The sequence below is a fragment of the Poecilia mexicana genome, unplaced genomic scaffold (genome assembly GCF_051168715.1).
Source record: "Poecilia mexicana isolate PSO_F unplaced genomic scaffold, ASM5116871v1 scaffold_15, whole genome shotgun sequence".
In the NCBI taxonomy this organism is placed as follows: domain Eukaryota; kingdom Metazoa; phylum Chordata; class Actinopteri; order Cyprinodontiformes; family Poeciliidae; genus Poecilia; species Poecilia mexicana.
The window spans coordinates 12,485,825-12,502,603 of record NW_028263384.1 but is presented as its reverse complement, the minus strand read 5'-3'; the positions used below and the strand labels follow the sequence as shown (position 1 = coordinate 12,502,603).

Here is a 16,779-nt window from a genome sequence, read left to right as displayed (position 1 = left end):
CTTCTAAAAATGTTTTCTCACATGAAACCTGCATCCTGGTCGCAGAATATTTTGAAATGATCGATAATGAAGTTCCTGCCTAAACTGAATTCCTGAAACATAACTTGTGATTCTTTGTCCGACAGAAAAAACACAAATCTAGATCAGGTAAAACAAATTAACAATTATATTTCATGTGTTCAAGTAAACATGTGCATTTATTATACTAACTATAATGTAGCGTCAGACTGTGACTGAGTAACAATAAGTGCTTAGGATAAATGACTCTGTTCTACAAAGGAACAAAAAAACCCTCCAGATCATTGTCCTGATTTCCATTTATGAACAAAACACTCCAGTTTCAAGGCGGACATTTTCAGCCATGATGAGTTTGAATCCCTGCTACCATTTCAACAGCGTTACAAAGTCACCATCTTGTCCAAAGGGAATAATAATCACACAAAAACATTTTTACCTTTTTTGGACTTGGCTCCAATTTTCAGTTTGGAAGGCCAGGCTATCTGTGTTTGGGTTTCATCCATGATCTGGAAAAGAGTGAAAATGGGAAGATATTAGTTCATCACAATGACGTTAGCAGACACTGCGTGTTGGAAAGATGCAAGGAAACTGTGTCTAACTGAGTAAAATGACAATGAGCAGAGGACTGGTAAAATACCCAAACAGTCAGAGGAGCTACAGCATCTATTACTAGATTTCACTTTGAACCTATTTGCTGAATCAGGGTGATTTTTTTCCAGACATACATTTTTGCTCAGGGTTCAAATTCATCCCACCAAAAAATGAAAAGGAAATCAAAACAGAGAGGACTTTTAGGTTTGGAACTAAAAAAACAAGGAAGAAAAAAAAAAAGAGACATCTTTATGAGAAGAACCCTTTGAGAAATCTAACCAAGAGCATATGCTAGAGCAGTTTAAAAAAACAAACAGCAGGAAGTGGGAATAAAAAGAGTAAGAAGGTGTTCGGGAGGCACTTGGGTTTCTTAATAAACTCCCGCTTGTCTTTTCGAGCAATAAGAGGACTGGATTAACAGCTGCAATCCATAAACAACACTCTTCGGAAGAAGCTCGTCCTAAGAAGGGGTTAATCTAAGTGGAGAGGGGAAAAAAAAAACAAAACAAAAGAAAAACACCAGAAGAAAAAAAAGAAAAGAAAAGGAATGATCGCTGTGTCCTAATGGCTTTGTCCTGCTCAAGACGTTCCATCCTTGTTTTCGCAAACGTCCTGCAGTCTTTTGTTTATTTTCATAATTTCCAGGGGTTTGTGCTTTCGGGGTGGAGAAGATATGAATTTCTCAAAGTTCTCGAAGTCCCGGCCACGTGAGAACTGCTGGAGGAGCGTGTCAAGCCATTACAACACCGCCAGCCACCATTTAATATATCTCAGTGGACAACTGCATTGAGCCATAAGATAAACAGTGCAAGTCAGATGGACGCGAGTGTGCATTAAGCCCTATTAGCGCTCCCTGCAGATGTTCAAGCTTATTAACACGGACAGGAAATCCAAAACGAGATGACTTTCCTCTTGTTTATTAATTTCAGTGCCAGGATAACGTTTGTAGCTCGCAGCTAGTGCCAAAAACACCCGAAAAGGTATGTGTTTAATTTCTCCACATGGTCCTCTGGAAGCGGCGCGGTCTGTTTGGGATCCTTTGAAATAAAGTTTGACAGCTTGTCCACTGCCACCCGCGCCCACCTGAGAAACGGAGAGTGAGCTCTGCAAAAGGTCCAACACATGCGTTTCTTCGCTCTGCAGTTTTACGCTCTGAGTCTGTGATGGTTGACTGGAAGCCCTTTCAAGCCTCACTGGTTTCCTACATCCCAGCCCTATAATCACATATAAAAATGGACGGGCTAGATCATCAGCTCGACGAAAAAAATAAGGCGACGTTCAATCTTTCGAACAGGCTCGGAAAAAAAAAATAAAAAAAAATTGGTGTTTTTTTTAGAGGTTACAAAACAAAAACAAGAAGTGCGCGGCGGTTCTGATTTGAAACACAACAACATTCATCTGAAACGCATTAAAGCAAATTAATGCAAGACAATACATTTCTTGCGCAACACATTAGCACAACAAATGCCTTTAATAATGTGAGACGTTCTTGTTTTGTTTTTCCAGCTTGGGCTTTATTCCATTTCCTAATGTGGATTCAGATCTTGACTTTGACTGAAATGAAAATGCTCAACTTCAGCAGCTCTGAAGCCTTCACAGGACATTTCTATCGCTTGTGAGTTTACAACATATTCATAGAGACTGTGTACTATTGCATCTATTTTTAAAGGCAATTGGTCCAATTGGATTTCATTTAGGGGTATCAGACTAAGCAAAGATGAAAACAAATGCTTGGCACTCTTTTCAGATTCACTTTGCGAAAACTTTCTGCTGGTCCGTCACACCGAATCTGAACAAAACGTGGTAAAGTTTGTGGTCTTAATTTGAGAAAATGTTGAAAATATCAATGGCTTGGGGTATTTTGGCTCAGCAATCTATGCTTTCCCAGATCAGCATTTATTTGTTCTGATGAAGCAATCACAAAATTGATTCCTTGTGAAATAAAACGCAGCAAAAATAAAGCCAAATATTATTAGAGCTGATTGTAACAAATAGTGGATGTGGAGAATAAAAAGATCTTTAGTGCCCACTTTCACTGCCATTGCCTCATAGAGAACCACATCAAAGGCCTGATGCAGGTCAGCTACACTATTATGAACTGTTTCTCATCGTTTTGGTCTTTCTCTTGTTCTTGCCTCACTCAAATTTCTAAACAAAAGCAAAGGTGGTTAGACTTGATCCTTACTCAGTTGAATGATCAGGTAAAATATTGATCCATCAGTCGACTACCAAAATAACCACTAGATAAAGATGTAACATGTTGCCATCCCGTCTCTCTGTAGAGTTTTTTGTTCTTGCTGCAATAAAATCAATGACTTCACATGCAGGCCTGAAACTTTAACCCGATGAGTTTTTTTTTTTCCTAACTGGGTACTTCATGTTATCCTGAGGCAGTAATTCTAATCTATTACAGGACACCCACCCCGCCGTCGTCTAGTACATGTGAGGAAGCTCAATAAATCACCTCCAGCCCAGAGTGGGACGCTAACGGCGCTGACTCAAGTCACATGTTTGCGCGGACAGCTGGATGTGGTACAAACAACTGGAAAAAAAAAAAATGCATTTTGTGCTTAATGATACAAAGGGAAACCAATCCACATCAGTTCATGCTTTTTATTTGTTTATTTTTTTTTTATATTTTCACCTTTTTGTTTGGCTTCAAGTCCTGTGACACTGTCTGGGTTTTATCACGGAGGCATTCATTTAGAACGCTGCAATTTAACAAAAATATCGCTGCAGCCAGTTCTCAGAGGTTGCTGTAATTACGGAGGCAAGGATGGACTAAATATAAAACCATGACTGATTCCGCTTTGAGTTTTAGATGAAATTGTAATTGAAAAGTGTGACTTTAAAATTCAAATTCGCTCTTTTTTATCTTCTTCAAGCTAAGGTAAATTGCAATAACTTAAAAAAAAAAAAGATTTATCATGCAAATGACATCACGGCCCTTCGCTTGTATCTTCAAGCACTTGAGTCGTCAACATTTTCAGTAAAAAGGGCTTTGTTCGGAGAAACCCGCTTCCTGTCCAGCTTTGCTGTTTTTGGCAGCGCTCAGCAGATGGGACTGATTTCTGACAGACCACACACCATTTTAAAGGGCTGGATGGCGTTTGTTTTCACAAAGGGCCTTGAAACAGCTAAAGGTATTTGAACAAATTAAGAAACCTATACATTTACTATTCCACACTTCTTCTTTTTTTTCTGCCACTCCACCCTTTTTCCTAACCTGAACAAATACAGACGTTGCTGCGATAGGTTTTCATGGCATCCTATTAACAACACCGAATGGGTAGTTGAGGTTTTGAGCTGCGAAGTAGTCTAGAGCAACGTGTAGCGTCACAAACGAAGGAAATGTCTAAAAAAGACAGCACATGTAGTCAATGCATGTGACTGGGTAGTCACGGCAGCAAATCGGCATGGCGGCAGCTTGTTTCCTGGACGTCTCTGCAACGGTGCAGCTGTTAGTTCAGCTGGAATGTGTGATCGTGGAGCGAGATGGGGAGAGGGCTTTCGTAGGGTGTAAAGCAGAGTTAAGAGGCTAAAGACAGCAGAGCTGACTCAACCGTCCCCTCGAGACTCAACAGCCGTGTCAAGAATCCAAGAGCTAACTCGCAGTTATCGCCTTGTTAGCCCTCTTGGCTAGTAATGTTTACATAATTATGAAAAGGCAACACAAATTACAAGGAGGGAAGATTTGCAAACACCACAGACGAACATTTAATCAACTATATACATCCTCGACCAGAGGAAACCTAATTATTTAAGCCACCGAATTAATATTTCTTTACTTTTCTTTTTAAAAAAAACAAAAACAAAAAAAACCCCTGCTGAAAAATAGTGTCAACACAGTCTGTGGGACTCGAATCAAGAAGCACTGCTTGGCCACCAGGTGGGGCAGTTTATGTGTTTTCCAGCCATTTTATAGCACAATCAAGTAATTATGTTACATTCAGTTGTTGAGAAAATGCATATGACTTAAAAGAAATGTGACTTTGTAATTACGTGTCATAAAATTGGGCCTCTGTCTCTTTAATGGCAGCCGCCACCGATCGCGCTGTCCAGTTAGTCCAGACATTCGCAGTTTGCTGTAGCGCTAATCGACACATTTGACAACAAACGGCTGGTAGAGAACAGCTCATGCGTGAAACGATGGACGGGGAACGCACCTGGAGGTCATCTCTGATTATTTTATGTGGCTATCTGCAAATCCAAGAGATTTTCAAGTGGTTATGCACCATTTACCCGTGTATCATGTAGACTACACCACTATTATCAGCAATGCAAGCACATGCAATATTTATTTGAAAGGAAAACTTACAAATATATGCCACACAACATTGTGTGTGCCTCTGGTTTAACTCTTTGTAGACTTGTTGTGAATTTGCCTTAAACCAAATCACACTACCAATGAATGCCAACAATGCCAGTTGATGTCAACGTCACCCAGGACAGTATTAGAGGAACTTTGCTGTCGTTTAGCGTTTAGTCACATTTAGACAATTGATAATCTATATCAATTATATGTGTTATATTTAATGTAGCAATACCTCCTTAATTTAGGATCTGCTTGAGGGGAAAAGCATAAAATATATATATATTTTTATAGAATTGGAAATAAATTCACACAGTAAAATATAAACTATATGTATATAGGTATATGTGACATGCAATGTCACAAATAAACACTTCAAACCTTAATAAGAACTAGTTAAAGTTAATATCTCAATGACTTTGACCGAAAATGTTGCTGTCCTACTTAAACATTTTCCTTTGCAGTATCAAACAAGCATCAATGCATATATTACTGACATACAGTCTGAATGGATGGTACAAATAAAGGGATATTCATTAAAGTTCAAGCAGTTGTTTGAAAACAGCGATATCCTGACGTTTGGCTGCTCTGCCAGATCCGATTTTTCCAGCTAGAACTCTGACTTCAGAAGGGGAGTTGAGTTTCTGACTGGAAACCGACTTCTAAGATTAAGTTTCCGCTAAAACAGTCGTAACTCTTTTTTTTTTTTTTTTTTACCTTTTCTCCTCAGCAATTAAGATCTTTAGTTTTTATTTGAAGTTTAATGGAAGCAGTTAGGAAAAAACAAGACAGCGGGGAAAAACCCATAAAAAAAGGTGGATGTAGTTTTTAGCACAGAAGGGAAGAGTATACCTGTGCAAAGTGGGTCTACATGTCATCAGTTCTCCAATCCACGTGCAGTATATGGGTCACAAGCGCAGAAAATGTGTGTTTTGCATAAATATCTATGTAAGTGCGGATTGGGCCGCAAAACTGTCTGACCTACTTATGTCAGCCTCTCATAATTTCCTGCAGGACGAACATTCAATCTGGACTGTGGTAATTTTTGGTATTTTTTTTTTCTATGTCAGAGCAAAGAAATACAAGCTGCTTTGATGCAAAAAAAAAAAAAAAAAAAAAAACTAAACTAAATAAATGATGTTTGGCCTCAGATCTAAGCGTGCTGGCACTGTTATGTTAGGCCTGGCATAATTTAAAGAACCACATTCTCTGGGAAGGAGAGACGGAACTGGCGATCCCAGATGAACTGGCTGCAAGTTCAAAGTTGCCTCTCGGCTCAAAATCCACTCTGAGACCTTCTGTGGTGAACAGTTATCATCTTCACCAGCTTCAGCTTAGCTTCTCAAGTCTCTCTTTTGCCTCACGGCTCAACCTCTGCGCCGCTTTCCAAAAAGCTTTCTGGTCTTGGCCATGAATTCAAACTCCCAGCAGATCACAATGGGAAACTTTTCCAGCACAACAGCGCCTTAAACTGCCTACTGACACATGTTTTCTATTAAACAATCATGAACCTAATTTGCAGAGGAAAAACTCTCACTGCACCAGACTGATAGCAGTGAGACATCTGTGGTGTAACGGAGTGCAAAGACGAAGCGACATGAAAGCAAGAGGGAGAGTTTGAGGGCCAAAACCAAACGGATATTCCCTCATATGAGCTGCGAGAACTTCGACAGGGCCAATCCCAAAGTGGTCCAACTTGTGGTCAGCTGCCATCATTGTTACTTTTTCACTGACTCTGTGAACAGGGCGGACTAAACTAGACTCAGAGAAGTCCAGCAGACGGTGAGTAAGAGGCTCTGATCCACCGAGGTAACTGGGGTTTGGGGAGAAAGCGCAGGGGCGGATCTTTTTCTGCCGCGACTGAATATCTCATTCCCAAAGCACAAGCAAAACGAGTGTGCGTCAAAACAATAAATATATAAATAAAACTGACCATATGCTCTCACGAGGAAGCTGGAGAACCAGTTTATTAGTTGCACTGAATATGTGCGGTGGGGCTGTGGGACTGGCAGGGAGCCGTCCAACTATGAGTTTCCATTTTCATCAACTTCAAGATATTCTACGCAGCTCATCCATTTTCTCTCAACAATACTGCTGCACACTTGGTGTTTATTTTCCTGACTTTTACTGGGCATATACGGGGAATCAGGAGTTTTGGAAAATGGAAATACTGCTGGAAAAGCACAACGCTGGGACTCCTGCTTCACTGCTTCCTGCCAAGTCAAACATCGGCAAGCTAATTTCTGTTATCTGATTTAATGTGTAATTAGGACAATTTCTTTAAGCAAACTTTAAGTCCCTGAATCACAGATACAATATATTTATATTCAAGTACACACAAAGCTACAGTACGATGCATCCTCCAAATTCCAGCGAGGGAGACACGGGGGGAATGAAAAGGCGCCTGGCTTTAATTACTTAGGTTAAGAAAACTGCTGCAGGAAAAATGAAATAGCCGCTTTTTGACATTAAACTCCGCTTCCCAAATTCCGAAAAACAAAAGCGGAAAACAGAGGAAGGAGGAACGCTGAAACAAACCCCGCTGTCCTTCATTTCTGTCTTTATAGCCCCAGTAGCTTTCTGAGGAGGGTGTTTAACAGGGTCTGAAACTTGTTTTAGGCACGTAACAATCTACAGGCGATGTTTCAAAGAGAAGAAAACAACGAGCAAAGCTGAGTAATGAAACACGACACAGTGTTAAGGTTTGGATTTTTCCAAAAAATGACAGAAGAGTTCATCTAATAGTTGCCATGCGTGACGGGGAGGTTGTTCAACGTTTACCTAAGACTTTCAATCAGAACGGCTACAGTAATAGAGACTTTGGTGTTAACATCTTACTGTTAATCTGTTGACATGATCTCACAGTGTATGTTCTGTTCTTTGTTCATTAAGATATAGATGGCAAGCAATCCATCTTAATCTAATTTTGGGAGTGTTGGATAGTCTAAGAAAAGACTCTTCAGCACAATTGGAAAAATACTTTTATATATATTGACTGACCGATCAGAAAGAATACCACGAACTTGGAGGGGGGAAAAAAACACTTCAAGATTTTGTAAAATCATGGAGAATCCTCCTTGTGCTGTTCTTTGTGCAGTGCCTTCATTAACTTTTATTACAACAGTCCGTAAAAAGACTCACCGCTGGGCCCATTTTTAACACTGTGCTAAACTCTAGATAATCTCATATGTCACGGTGCATTATGTAAGTGAGAACGGCCCCGCGTGTTGTGTCAGCTGTGTTTTTAACGTCAGAGTCCTGGGGCCTTTTAACGTCAGCGACGTTCTATTGTTTTTGTTTGTTTGGATTTGTAATTAGAAGTGGCTGGACGAAACACCCGACGTGCGCTCCCTTGCGAGGAGAGAGAGAAGTGGCGCTCGAACGCAACCCAAAGACACAGCAAACGTTACCCAGGTGCAGACTACACGCTCACCTTCTGGAAGAAATCCTCTCCGCCGTTCACTCTCCCCTCAGAGGCAGCTAGACAAGAGAAAGAGGAAGAGAGAAATCATTTTAATACAACTACACAAACATTCACTTTTAAAGGCGCAATGTAATCCTGTGACAACCAAATCACACAATGATTATAAAGTCTTCACCGTGCTACAGTATCTTCATTCAGAGCCAGTGTTTATGGTGGACTTCTGTTTCTCTGGGTATTTTATTTGGCACATTTACCGGGATTGCTGATTGGAGGCAGTGGAATAAAATGTTCCAAGTAATTTTCTGTAATCCCAGAGATGGGACCCAGCTTCCATGAAACAAATTGGTGGATACGAATCATTCAGCGTTTTACACGAGCCAAAAATGAAGTATTTCACACATTATGGTCAACTGACTGCCCAAATATTTTGAGCACAGCTTCAAAGAAACTCAAAACCTGTTTGAAAAATCACCTGTAAACAAACTGAGCATTAGGTGTTTGCAGCCAGAGCTCAAAACAGAAGCAAAGTCAAGTCTGAAGTCACTCCAACACATCTGAAAGTCCTTCAAACTGTTTCAGCTCTGTTGATCTAAAATACATTATCTGCCACGCAGGGCAAATTCATATAACGCTCTGCAGCGAGCGTCTAAATGATGCTTCCAGGATGAGTTTTCAAGATGGGTCGCAGGCAGTCTGGGTAATTTTAATAGCAGCTGGACAGTCAGATGGATTATAGACTTTGGTTATTGATGCTGACCTCAGTAAAACAACCTGAATGATATTATTAGAAGAGAAAATACATTCCTGCAAAAATGATGGTTCTGCACTGAACTGAAAATCCACAGAGGAGGTCAAGCCACCTAATGGAGCATATTACAGCACCTCTAAGATAATTATATGATTCCTGGGTCAGGTGATTCAAATACAAATTGGTAAAACTACTTTGCAAAGTTGTTCTAAAAACAGTTTCATGGAAATGTGCACACAAAACGCTGTTTACTGTTTCTAATCCATTCAAAAGACCAACCGCCAAAGATCCGTTTCTACTTCATGCAGAGATTAAAGCCAGATTGTTGAGTGCCTACATCCAGAGCCATTTGTACTGAAACAGACTTCAAAATAAACACGTCTCCAGACGACAGTCCATGAAGACGGAGAGTCTGGCTTTGCTCAGCAGATGAGTCCGTTTGCATGTAAAACCATCGGTAGCCCACTCAGCTCATGAAAGACCAGTTCTGGCTTCTCTTTAAATTCAAACACAAGAATTATTTAAGGAAAAGAATCTCAAAAAGCATTCATAAATCTGAGACATTTATTTTAAATTCTCTAGTTATCAACAAGAAGATTTTATCTCAGTTCACTTAAAGCAAAATCCCATTTTTGTCACAGTTTACATTTGTAAAGACATAACTTGTTAGCTTACTGTCACATTTGTTAGCATAGGGAGCAGCATCCAAAAACCAGTGGTGGGAATAATGACGTCAAAATAAACAATGTTATTAATGTCGCTATGTTTTTCAATAATGAGCAACCAAATTCTTCTTTCACTGGTACAATGCCATTTCCGCTGCTAAAAAGAAAAAGCCGCACATTACTATAATTCAGAGCTCAGATAATCTAAGCTAGCATTTTTAACTGAAAGTGCAGTTGTCATTTTTGTCTCGTAGAGCTAAAAAGGCATAAATAAATATTTGAAATGTGATTAATGCCCCAGTAGCAATGTTGTTCTTTATATTTGTAATAAGCAACTTCTCACAAAGCACCCCGTGTTCTTCAACAAAACTAGTAGTCACAAAGAATGACAGTGTTGATGCTAGCTAGCATCAAGAGAAGCCTAAAGTCAGGCAAGGCTAAAATAAAGCGGATGGGGTAACGTTTCCAAGCAGCCTGAGCTTAATTTTACACCGTGCAGCCATATCATTAGTGTACAGAGTTTCCCACTTATAACTCCTTCTGTGTCTATTTTTTATACACTGGAAGAAAATACGTAACTTCCTTATTCCATGTGAAAATGGGATCCCGCTGAGACAGGACACAGATAAGGTTTTAAGCATGCCGTCAGCTTTTGTAACATTAAAAAGTAAAAACTGTAACAGATGGGGAAATAATGTGGATGAAGCAACACTGGATTCCTTTTTAGCTACTTCAAGAGCTTCAGATTTTTCTTTTTTAAGTCAGAGTGGCTTCAAAGAGTGACTGATGCTCACAGTGACGCACTTGGAAAACAACTGAATATGCGTCCAATCTGATATGAGATAAATCCACAGTTTCCTTGCAAAAATTCAACTGCAACAATTGAACTGGAGAAAGTCTGTAATGAAGACTGGCGATACAACAATGTCTCAATAATATTTTAGTTTAGGTACACATCAATTACAACTGGTGTGATGGTAGATACAAGGATAATTGCTCTGTTCTTTGGCAGCTTTAAATGATCCCAGATTATGAAAACCTTCTTATTGTGCAATTCTCCTGTTAAACTTGAGACGTACAAGTTTAGTTGCTGCTTAGACAGCAGCACATAAACATGGTTTATTCGCGGGTTGACAAAAGATAAACAGTCTAGCCCAACAGAACAGATTTTCTTCTGCATTCAATTCTTCAGAAAAAAAAGTAAACAAATGCTAATGTCAAACTTAATGTCTCTATCACAGGAGGTGAATAGATGAGAAATGATTCAGGGTGGGGTGTGAGGATGCTAATGCTAATCCTTACAGCCTCTCCAAACTGTTTTTGCACAGATTATTGACAAACACCATTGATTTTGCCAGTGATAGAATTTGAACAATTTTACTTTCAAATTCCAGTTAAATACAGAAAAAAAAAATCTTTCGCTTTTTTATTTATTTCAAAACTGAAAATGTAAAAGATTTTCAGTATCCACTTTGTTCTGAGTTTAGTACAAATCAAAAGATTATACATACAGAACTCTAAAAAAAAAAAGTATTTTCCTTCTTTTAATTATAATAATCAGTGGACTGATGAGGAAAAAAGTAACACTTTTAATAAGATCCGCTTTCCCATTACTACTGGTGTAAACACTTCATTTCAAAAGTAGAACATCATACACACAGTCAAACATGGTGGTGGTCGGTGATGGTCTTTTGCTGAGTTGCTACTTAAAAACAAGGCAGGAGTTAGCCCTGCAATCGGTGGATCACAGGGTTTGTGTACTTGGGCTTTGGGTTATGCCCAGATGGACCATGGGAGTTTAGAGGAGCCCTCCAGGATGTCTGGGGTGCAGGTCCTATGGGTCTGTGGGTCCTGGGCTGTTGGTGGGGGCTCACTTTGCTTTAGCTAGCATCTTTTGGGCTCTCAGGGAGGCCCCTGGTCTTGGTCGGCACAATGTTGGTGACCAACAAGGACGAGGGGCCTTCATGGCACTGTGCTGCACTTCCCCTTTCGCTATGTGTGGCCCTATTTTAATACACTACAGACACTTAGGGCTTTGGGGTTTAGGTGAGCTAGACCCCGCTGTTAGCAAGTAGTGGAGGCAATTATTTTTCACATAGTTTTAATATTTAATTCAAGATTCACACATATGTTAGAATTTGATACTGAAGACATTTAAGTGCAACAAAGAAGGAGAAACAGAATCTGTAAGTGTGCACTTTTTCAAGGGGCTGTGTGCTTAAATCTCTTAATTTCCAGCTTTAAATGTTCAAGACAATGCAACAAAACGGCCACCGGTAAATTTGACTGCATTTGCCCTGCATGCCTCAGTGTACTGTTTTAGCTAATATACAGTATGTGCTGTTTAAGCTAGCAGTGCTCTATGTGAAAGAGACCAAAGGTTTTTACAGCGGTTTTGCAGGCAGAGCAAAGGCAAGTGATCTTGATTATTTTTATATTGCTCTTGATGTAAAACTTTAAAGTACTCAGTACGCCATGCTATTTATTTTCCATGAAAGGAGGTTGTGCAGCCAGTATGACGAAGATGGAGATGCTTTAACTACATAAAATGAGAACAGGAGTGATTCGTGCCAGAATGGGCTGTATGGAACTCTGCAGGGTATACTTGACCAATGCAGCGTTCATATAAGAGCTGCCATTGTGCAAGTAAGTAATTCTGCAGGTGTACGCTGCTGCTTATAAACTAAACCTAAGATTTTAACAGTATAACGCTCATTTTTATGGAAAAATATGTTTTTTGCATGTTTCTGATACATAAAAAAAGAGGTAATCATTTTTCCCTAATGATGAAATTATTAAGTCTGAAGGAAAATAATTACAACTTTAAATAGCAAAGTAAACAATAAAACAAAAGTAGCGTGAGAATAAAAGCTGGAGATGAACAGAAAGGTGTTATAAAACACATTGTGTTTTGTTGTCAAGCTGCTAATAAATAAGACAAATACTAGTAATAAGTAAGGCAAATAGCTCAACAGCATTTTTGGATCAAGACTCACAGGAAACTGAAAGGAATCTGCATGTTCTCGCTCATGAGTGAGAACATGAGCGATGTGTTTGGAGAAAAACATCCTGTTGAGCCCACATGGAAGAAGACTTGGGAGGGACACAGCACGGGGTCCCTGAGCTATGCAACAGTGAAAAAGACTAACTTTAACGTGTCCTCTGGGGTGGACATGCTCCTGCATGATGCAACAAGCCAGAAAGTTAATCATCCTTGTGAGGTTCTGCACTCAATACATGAGAACAATTCAAATGTGGCTCTAAATGCTTTATGTTGGGCATCTATTCAGGCACACCTGACCACATCTTGACCTTTCCAAATAAAAGTCATCAGCATTAAGCATAAGGAACATTACTTAAGTTTGTACATTAGGTACAAGTTTGTAGAGGGATATATAGCATAACAGAATGGATGGAAAAAAATCTGATTACATTTACCATGAAGCTTTTTCTCCTCTTAATGGAAATAAGAGGAATACAAAGCCCCCCCCTAAAATGCTCCACCTTCAGCTGAAGTTCCCACTCAACTAAACTTATGTACATAAAAAAGATAAGTTTGTCTCTGTTTGACAATAACACCAAAAACTAAAAAAATAAATCAGTAAAATATTTCTTAAATATATGTTGATGGATAAAAATTGTTCTCTGAAGCCCGTTTTTGTCCAAACAAAACAAGGCTTTAGTGTTGGCAGTCTGTATTATTGAGGTGATTGAAAAGCAGGAAAAAAAGTGGCCCAGAGCTAAAGAGCATATATCTATTCTTCAGCTGTGTGCTCTACATAAAAAACAATCTGCTTCTGTTTCTTCTCGAAGGTTACCTGAGTTCAGTGCGCTCTCCTCCGTTCCAGCAAACGCGTCCAACTATTCAGCCCAGATTTGCATGTTGCAATCAGTTCTGTCATCAGACCCACTTTGAAAAATATGCACTTAATATCAACAGCTACTTTCATTCGATGGCGATTTGAGAAAACAGTTATGACATTTGAAGGTAATCAGACACACACCCTTGCAATTTTCCCAGTGTGACTTCTTAAATGGATCTCATCACTGTAACGGGATGAAAAGGGCGACGGACATTGGGAGGGAAAGCACCCGGGGCTCGTCGCTGCCAGATGAAGCGGCAGCGTCTGGGATTCATTACCCTGCGGAAAGACGAAGGTTCTGGGAGATTCCACTGTTTTGACGGTAAAGGAATGTAAACAGCGCTTATTTATACGGTTATGACTTCAATCCACACACAACAGTCCGCAAAACAATAGAGACAGAAACCCAAATCACAAGGCAATTTTGACATCAACAATTTCACTGCTGCACAGTTTGAGTTGGACACTGCTGAGGGTTAGCGAACGGCCGAGAGGGAGCGCAAGTTCAAAAAGTTACAACAACTCCGAATGGCACATATGTAAGCCGTCACACGTTTAGTTTTGACATGCTATATGGTAAAATTTATTCTGACATAATAAAAAAACCATCTGGTGCCAGATGCATGACCAACGTGTGTTCACCTGTGGAAACCATCAACTCCATGTTGCGATTCCTTGCACAAATACATTGTTTTAATTAATTAACAATTTGTTTCTCTGCTGTTGCCCAGGGTGACCAAGCTGGCCAAAAATCAATAAAATCAAAAGTTGTAGCATTTCAATAATTATGTTTTTCTCGTTAATAACAATATTTATCTTTTTTTAAGCCTTGTGCGTACGAGGACTGAGGCAAATGGTACAAGTTTTACGTGTGTGGGGTCAGTTGGACCCCATTTCTAAACACAAGGGTTAAAAATAATGTAAAAAAAAAAAAAAAACTCTGAACTTTTCCATTTACAATTTTACAATTAGCTTACTTTAACTCAAGTGGTGATAGGAACAGAGAGATTACTGTTAGGACAGAGCAGGATGCATAGGACTGTAAAGATACAGAGGAGCTTGCAAACATCATATGTGGTGTTTTTTAAACATATTTGCACTTTAAAACAGCACTAAAGAGTTTTGTACATCAAAATATTAGCAGTTGAGAAAGTGCAAGTTGTTATTAGCTTACTTGTACCCGCCAATGTCCCATAACTTCTAGAAAAACTGGGTATTTTTTTAAATAAATGTCATTATTATATATGTATTTTAATTTGTTCTTTTGGTTTGTATACTAACACAGATGCTATCTTAGAAACTTAATATTTTTTTTCTTCAAAAATAATTTTTGTTCCCACAATTAAACTTACCAGCCCCTATGAGTCAGGCTGACACCACTATGAAAGGAACTCTGTAAATTAGACCCAGTTTATTTCCAGTATGAGTGAAATGTTTCAAAATGAAGCCAGAGGAAGCAGAAAGTAAGAGGCTACACAGGAACCTGCTGGACGAGACAGAGGCACCAGAGTTAAGCTAATGGTCTGGAAAGTAAACACAGTCTGCTGCTAGCATATGAACTATTGTTTTGTCTTGAAGTATTAATAAAGTCCTATTTATCTGCAGAGCAGTGTGACGTGCTCTCTGGTTATTTTACAAACAATTCATTCCTGATCCCTAAAATACTCTTTTAAAGCTCCATGTTTCTTCACATAAATGAATGGGTAACGCAACATAACACATAAGAGCAAAGCTGAGCTTTTTACTTTCACATATTAAGTTTTGTTTTGGACTTATTTTTTAAATTATATTGTAGAAAGAACAAGGACAAGTCAAACCTGCAAAAAGATGAAAAAAATACAAAAGTATTTTATTTCAGAAAAAATTGGATTTTTGTCTTTTTCATTATGTTCAGGCACATAACTACATACCTCTTTTTCCTGAGGAACTAACAGTATGCTTGTGCTGGCAAAACATGGTAATGATTGCTGTTTTCACAATCACCTTTTAACCTTCTCCTCTAAGTGATCCGTTTTTCTCAAGTCTATGATTATCTTCCAATTTTGAATTAAGAAATGAGACCACAACATTTGCCTCCAGTTCTCAAAAAGCTGCTTAGACTTCACATTCCTAAAATTGCTTTCCTTTGACACCACTTCTTCACCACAAGTAGAAACCTACACTGCAAAAAGTCTTTTACACAAAAAAAGAGCAGCAGGGAAGTAGTGGTCCTATATATGTTATATACATATATATATATATATATATATATATATATATATATATATATATATATATATATATATATATATATATATATATATATGTGACTGCAGCAGCTGATGTATCTCAATCAGCTGCAGTCACACAGTTAATATGATGCCAAAGAAGAGAAAGTCTTGTTATGTCCCTCTGTGAATAGTGCATGTGTGTTAGTATCAAAGGTGTGAAACGTTTTAGAGATTTTGGAAAAAAAAAAAGTTTGATTAGCAGATGACTGCATTTTGTATCCTTTGAATTATTTTACTAAAAGGAGATAAATCTATGTCAAAAGTTATCTTTGATTTTAAAAAGCAAACAGAAGTGTGAAGCACACCAGCAAAATATCACAAAACTGCACTAGCGGTCCTTAGCCTGTGAAAAAGGTTAACGCCAGCCGCCATCGGCTAACATTTCATAACAAATGACAACTTTGAAAATCCACAGCACGATTACCAAAAGTGAAACAGACAGATACAAAAACAAGACTCAAGAACACACCTGCCTAAACATAAACAAGTCCATTTGGTGATTGTCATATTTCCACAACAGCTATCACTACCAGCTCCTCCTGTGAGCATCGTAGCTCATACACATGTTCAATAAATCGTAGCAAACACATGCAACTTCTCTAAACCTTTAGCCTCTGAATCGAAAAGGGAAAGCAGAGACAAAGTTTGATACATTACTGATAAAGAAAAATGGCTTCGTATTTACTTCTGTCAAGATACAAGTGATTTCCCACCAATCAGGCTTCAAAATAGATTATACATGAGGTTTTTAACCCTGTTTCAATGGACAGATTGTGCTGAAGAGATCACACAAAGAACTGGACTTATTGCTAATTGAACACACCAAGCCTGTTTTGTAACATATCATCTTCAGTACATTTTATATATTCTGTGTTTTTCTTCTTCTGA

General features: G+C 38.8%; 1 protein-coding gene across 1 annotated transcript in view; it reads right to left on the bottom strand.

The window, feature by feature from the left end:
• Positions 1 to 16,779, bottom strand: part of LOC106914053 (protein bicaudal C homolog 1) — a 65,950-nt gene that overhangs the window by 31,368 nt on the left and 17,803 nt on the right. Inside the window, exons 2-3 of the mRNA XM_014980604.2 lie at positions 8,355 to 8,401; positions 455 to 524 (exon numbers count right to left, since the gene is read on the bottom strand). Coding sequence (XP_014836090.1) covers positions 455 to 524; positions 8,355 to 8,401 — 117 coding nt within the window. The remainder of the gene's footprint in view (positions 1 to 454; positions 525 to 8,354; positions 8,402 to 16,779) is intronic.